This window comes from Eleutherodactylus coqui, chromosome 3, assembly GCF_035609145.1.
Source record: "Eleutherodactylus coqui strain aEleCoq1 chromosome 3, aEleCoq1.hap1, whole genome shotgun sequence".
Lineage (NCBI taxonomy): Eukaryota > Metazoa > Chordata > Amphibia > Anura > Eleutherodactylidae > Eleutherodactylus > Eleutherodactylus coqui.
This window is the reverse complement of record NC_089839.1, coordinates 174,729,004-174,735,434: the sequence shown is the minus strand read 5'-3', so window position 1 is coordinate 174,735,434 and position 6,431 is coordinate 174,729,004. Positions and strand designations below refer to the sequence as shown.

Genomic DNA, 6,431 nt, shown 5'->3' with positions numbered 1-6,431 from the left:
CTTGTCACGGGGCTCTACCATCTCCTCCCCTGGGGGTAGCACGGGACCCGACCACATTACCGCTGGGGGGAGTTTCACAGGGAAAACCCAATCCGCAGTTTATCTTAAAGTCCTTGTGGTCACGGGTCACGGGTGACGCCACCTTTCTGTCCTCTGCGGTGAATCCAGAAGCTGGAAATAAATGCTCCACACACACAGGGGTAACTTTCTGAGCAAAACCGTGAACGGTCGGTAGAGCTTGTTTACTTGGAGAAACTAATTACAGTCCACAAACTTTACATCACCCAGCAGGACACCGCTGTAGACAAAATAGTGGTGTGGCAGGGAAGATACACAGGATGGCAGACGAATCCACAGTCACAGTTATCTCTGGGGTTCTGCTCCCGATGACTTTCTTCACTCTCTCTCTCCAGCTCTCTACCACTACACACTCACGGTTAGGAGTCACACTCAGTGCTGCCTGGCAATTCCTCTCACACTCAGCATGTCCTAGTAATACTTTCTGGGTGAAGTGGGCCCAGGGCAGACATAAGGCCATCGCTCAGCCTCTTTCATCTTGGGGATCCTCGTAGGACGAGGCACAGTTTCTCTTACTCAGTAAAAAGCTCGCTCTTCCCAAGACTCCAATTCACTAGCTTCCTTGAACTGACTTGGGCTCTGGCAAGACAAACCTTGCGTGACTTCTTGCAAACACATTTATACAACATGATTACGTGACATACAACAAGATACATTTTCCAGACATAACCCAGACGTTAACCTGCACACTACATAGAAGACACTGACAATACAAATGCACAAGACAAACACATTCATACTTCTGGAGGGACCCTGTTAACTCTGGGCTACTACACATGCATTTGCGCACCGCCCATTGACTTCTATGGTGCCTCTGGTGCGCAAAAATGCAGAAAATTAGAGCATGTGCAATTTATTTTGCGCGACTGAAATGCGCACACAAAATATGAAAGACTTCCAGAGTGTTTTGGGACTTTCAGCTACTGATTAGATTTTATATTAGAGCTGATTGTGAATGAAAGAGGAATCCAGTCCGACAGGTACAACTAAAATATGAAGCAACAATAGCACCAGGTGTGTCCGTGAGCAGGATGTGTCATCTTTACTATTTGACTTTCACGCAGGTTATCTTTGGTTTTTAGTATAGCACCCTCTGGAGTTACTTAAAGATGATCATTTCCACCTTAAATAAAGTATAAATCATTGGTAGTTTTTCATACTGTACAGATTTGTGGCAAGTTGTCCCTATCATCAGACTGCAAAGTATCCACTTAGCGTACCAGCACACAACCACCAGCATGTCTGTCACTATGATGAAAAAAAAGGTTTGACAGTGGAGAAAATGAAAGATCTGAAGGAGATCAAGAGGGGCATCCTTAGGCCTCATGCCCACGGCCGTGGCGGACTCCGCTAGCGGAATATTGCAGTGGAGTCCGTCATGGCGCCCCCCAAAGACCCCATGCTCACCTCGCCGGATCCGCTGTGTGCGTCCCGCCTGGCGGGCCGGCGCGCATGCTCAATACAGAGCATGACATGCCGGCAGTGGGGGATGACGCAGCCGGCGGTGGGCGTGTAATCATGTGATACTTCTGTTGTGCTATAGCGGACGTATAGCGTGACGGCCGGCTTCCATCAACTGCAATGGAAGCCGGCTGTGCGTATTCCCCCGGCAAATAGAGCATGCCGCGGTTTATTTCACGCTGCGGAATTCCGCAGGAGAATTCCGCAGCTTGAACATGAAGCTATTAGGTTCAATAGAACCCGATAGCTGCGGCATAACAACCCTGATTTCCACCGTGTAAAATGCGGCAGAAATCCGTCCGTGGCCATTAGCCCTTAAACCTATATTTGTACCAACAAGAGCCGTGGGAGATTCGATGGGCAGATAATCTAGATTAAAAACCGTTTTCATGAACAAATTACAGCGACAGTAACTGCACAACTGGAAACTTTCGACATTGCATTCGAGAAATGGTTGGCGAAGCTGCAGAATCACTTTGCCCGTGGCGTGCTGCACATCCTTCTCAAACCACATTCAGTGACAAACGTCACAAGGATATCCAAATTCACGATTGTAGAGCACTGCGTTAAAATGTGTAGTCAATGATCGACACATTTTAATGTAATCGCCGCTCCTCTTGTATGTTCGTTATAACTGCAGCGGAGCCTCTTCATCATCACCAGCATGATTAGTATCCACATCCATAATTTTCAAATCATCTTACAACTCCGGACGCCCCACTGGGGCTCTAGATGTGCTCGGCTGAGGCTCCAGTACAGTGGAACTCGCCTCACTATGCTCGGCCGCCTCAAATCTGAAATGCTGCCGATAGGCCTTTAGTGATTTTAGACTTTTTGTAATTCTCACGAGCTGCTCTATCTTCTCAAATGCGTTTTCAATCATTTTGAAGCCATTTATTAGTCATATATTATGATTTTTTTTGGCAAAAGAAGTACATTTTTTTGCACATCTTCACATGACAATTTTGTCAAATGTTCACTATTTGCTTTTTTTCACATTTGCTTGTAAAACTCACTGTAAATCAAACGACACCTCACACAACGTGACAGCACACCAGAATCCAGAGGTACATTCATTTTAGCCTCACGGCATGGCGATTTTAGTACCTCAAGATGTCGCCAATGTAGCATCACCCAATAATTGTCATACCGAGGTCATACACTAATACTATTGCGGCCACAAAGGGGCACACTCTTACTATTGAGTCCCATAACAGGGACACTATTACTATTGGGGCCACTAAGGGGCACACTATTACTATTGAGTCCCATAACAGGGACACTATTACTATTGGGGCCACTAAGGGGCACACTATTACTATTGGGTCCAATAATGGGGACACTATTACTATTGGGGCCACTAAGGGGCACACTATTACTATTGGGTCCAATAATGGGGACACTATTACTATTGGGGCCACTAAGGGGCACACTATTACTATTGGGGCCACTAAGGGGCACACTATTACTATTGGGTCAAATAAAGGGGACACTATTACTGTGGCGGACACAAAGGGGCACACACTTACTATTGGGTGCAATAACGGGGACACTATTACTATTGCGGCCACTAGGGGGCACAATATTACTATTGGGTCCCATGACAGGGACACTATTACTATTGGGGCCACTAGGGGGCACACTATTACTATTGCATCCAATAACCAGGACACTATTACTATTGGGGCCACTAAGGGGTACACTATTACTATTGGGTCCCAAAACAAGGACACTATTACTATTGGGGCCACTAAGAGGCACACTATTACTATTGGGTCCAATAATGGGGACACTATTACTATTGCGGCCACAAAGGGGCACACTATTACTATTGGGTCCAATAATGGGGACACTATTAGTATTGGGGCCAATAGCGGGGACACTATTAGTATTGGGGCCACAAAGGGGCACATTCTTACTATTGGGTCCAATAATGGGGACACTATTAGTATTGGGGCCAATAGCGGGGACACTATTAGTATTGGGGCCAATAGCGGGGACACTATTAGTATTGGGGCCACTAAATGGGGTGTACTATTACCACTGAAACCACTAAGGGAATGTACTGTTACTATTGAAATAACAGAGTTGGGGTAAACCATGCCCCTTTTACATTGACCAGTATTTTTGGTGGCAAGGCTAATTCTTGAATCACATATTGTCTACTACATATATAGTGTAATACACATGCATGGAGATGTACACACGTATGTATTTATCATAAGCCAGTAATGTTTCCATGGTCAGACAGAACATACACTCTGTAGACACCCTGACAGAACGCTATGGGGTGTATTACACATCTCCACTTCTTCTGCGCATGTCCCGGTATCTCCTGGCGGAAGTTCTCTGCCCTCACAAGCTTCCCCTCCCGTGACGTCATCAGTGCGCGCCCCGCGCTGCAGGCGCTGTGTGATGATGTACTGTGTGTAGCGATTGACGGCTGGATGGAGGCTCTCCAGTACTAGACATGTCCTCGTTGGGGATGGAGGGGGCGCACCCTGTGCCCGGGGACCCGCTGGCTCTGCCCTGGGACCGCTTCTCCTCCTGGCTGCACTGTATCTGTGTGGTGGGCTTTGACCTGGAGTTGGGCCAGACTGTGGAGGTGAGAGGAGTACTTGTATAACTTCTAGTGCATTATGGGTGGGATGTGCATCGGGGGGCACCATTGTGTGACTGCAGAGGGCCCCTGAGCATTGGCTGGTAGGGGCCACAGAGGGCAATTTAGTTTCCCCCCTCCCCCATTGGGGTCTCGCTGATGGCTCTGCGGACCTCGAATAATATGGGTTTCTCCAGTGCAATAAGTCGGGCTCACACGACCGGATAGGAATTACGGATTCCGCATGCATCTGCTCCGCGGTAATACATGGATCAATTAAATGCACTGCATTACACACTTCCACTCCCATTAGCAGGTTGGAATTATGTAATCCGCTTGCGGAAAACAGAACGCAGCAGGTTCTATTTTCCCGCGGACACCAACGATATAGAGCCCATTATGCTCTACGGTCACCGATATACCCTCAGCCCATATGCAACTACATTGTGTACGGGCTGCGGATATCCGCCTCATCACTAAGCAGCGGCACGGGAAATATAAACAAACAGTGTACCGTGTGAGTACACGGTCATATGTGGCCGTATGCGGGGTCACGGCTGGGATCCATTTTGGGCCTCGTTGGGCAACTTATCACACAACGTATTCGCTGCGGCTGTATGCAGGAAATCCTCAATGGCGGGATCTGCAACTAAACGGTGCTGACTTTGTCGCAGTGCTTTTGACGGTTCTACTGGGGATTTTAACTCTTGTATTTCAAGGGTTAAAGGGGTTGTCCCGCGCCAAAACGGTTTTTTTTTTTTTTTTCAAACCCCCCCCCCCCCCCCCGTTCGGCGCGAGACAACCCCGATGCAGGGACCTAAAGAAAGCTTACCGGAGCGCTTACCTTAATCCCCGCGCTCCGGTGACTTCTATACTTACCGGTGAAGATGGCCGCCGGGATCCTCTTCCTCCGTGGACCGCAGCTCTTCTGTGCGGTCCATTGCCGATTCCAGCCTCCTGATTGGCTGGAATCGGCACGTGACGGGGCGGAGCTACACGGAGCTACACAGAGCCCCATAGAGAACAGGAGAAGACCTGGACTGCGCAAGCGCGGCTAATTTGGCCATCGGAGGGCGAAAATTAGTCGGCTCCATGGGAACGAGGACGCTAGCAACGGAGCAGGTAAGTATAAAACTTTTTATAACTTCTGTATGGCTCATAATTAATGCACAATGTACATTACAAAGTGCATTATTATGGCCATACAGAAGTGTATAGACCCACTTGCTGCCACGGGACAACCCCTTTAAATCTGCAGCATAAATAGGCGCGCCGCAGATTTCGACTCCATAGTGTTTTTCAAAAACACTGTGGATTCATCTCGGAAAATTCTGCTCTGTGTGCCGGAGATTTTAGAACCCTCCATGTTGCTTGTGCTGTAAACATAGGAAAATCTGCAGCGTTTATTCCAGGGCGCACACGAGCGGAGTTTCATTGCGTATTATGTGCCCACAATACATGATGAATGGAGTCAATGAAATTACTTTGATCTTCATTGATCCATTCACACTTGTGTAAATTCTGCATGTAAAAAAACCGCAGCATGTTCTATCTTAGCGGTTTTTCTGCGCGTACAGTCCTATTGTTTTCCATGGGTGCATTTGGTAGGCAGTGGATATGCGGTAACATTACGTATGCACAGCTTTTTTTTTTTTTACACGTTACTAGGAAATGTTTTTTTAAAAACTAGCCGGAGTATAACAGTGCATGTAAAATACGCTGTACATGCGCAGGCAAAAATAGGATATTACACAGTTCCCTATGCTGGTAAAACTCTGTGTTTTTTCTTTTGTTTGAAATCTTGTTATTTGTATGGCGCCAACTAATTCCGCAGCACTTTGAGGTAATTTATATTATATTTATTATCCCCTACCAAGCTGGGTACTCATTTTACTAACCTCAGAAAGATGGAAGGCTGAGTCATCCTGGCTAGCTGAACCAAGCGGGGATCGAACCCACAACATTCAGGTCGTGAGCGAGAGCTTAAGGCCTTAGTCAGACGGGCGATTTTTCGCGCGATTTGCGGATCGCATGACGGATGCGCATCCGCAAATCGCGTGACCTGTGCGCGCAAGTTTTTATTTTAACACATTTTAGAATGAATTGCAGGGAAGGGTTTATATATTTAACCCCTTCCCGACAATTCACCCCGCGCACGCCGGCAGCCCATTGCTTTCAATGGAGCGGCTGTATTGCCGCTCCATTGAATTCAATGGGCAAACATCGTTCTCTGCCACAGCTGTTACAGCTGTGGCAGAGAAGAATGATTTGTCTTCTATATGTTCTCAATGGG

The 6,431-nt window shown here is 47.3% G+C and overlaps 1 protein-coding gene across 1 annotated transcript in view; it reads left to right on the top strand.

The window, feature by feature from the left end:
- The first annotated feature begins 3,943 nt into the window (after nucleotides 1-3,943).
- The window catches only part of DENND6A (DENN domain containing 6A), a 65,417-nt gene continuing 62,929 nt past the window's right edge, over nucleotides 3,944-6,431 (top strand). Inside the window, exon 1 of the mRNA XM_066596568.1 lies at nucleotides 3,944-4,144. Within this exon, the coding sequence (XP_066452665.1) occupies nucleotides 4,010-4,144 (135 nt within the window). The 5' untranslated portion in view covers nucleotides 3,944-4,009. The remainder of the gene's footprint in view (nucleotides 4,145-6,431) is intronic.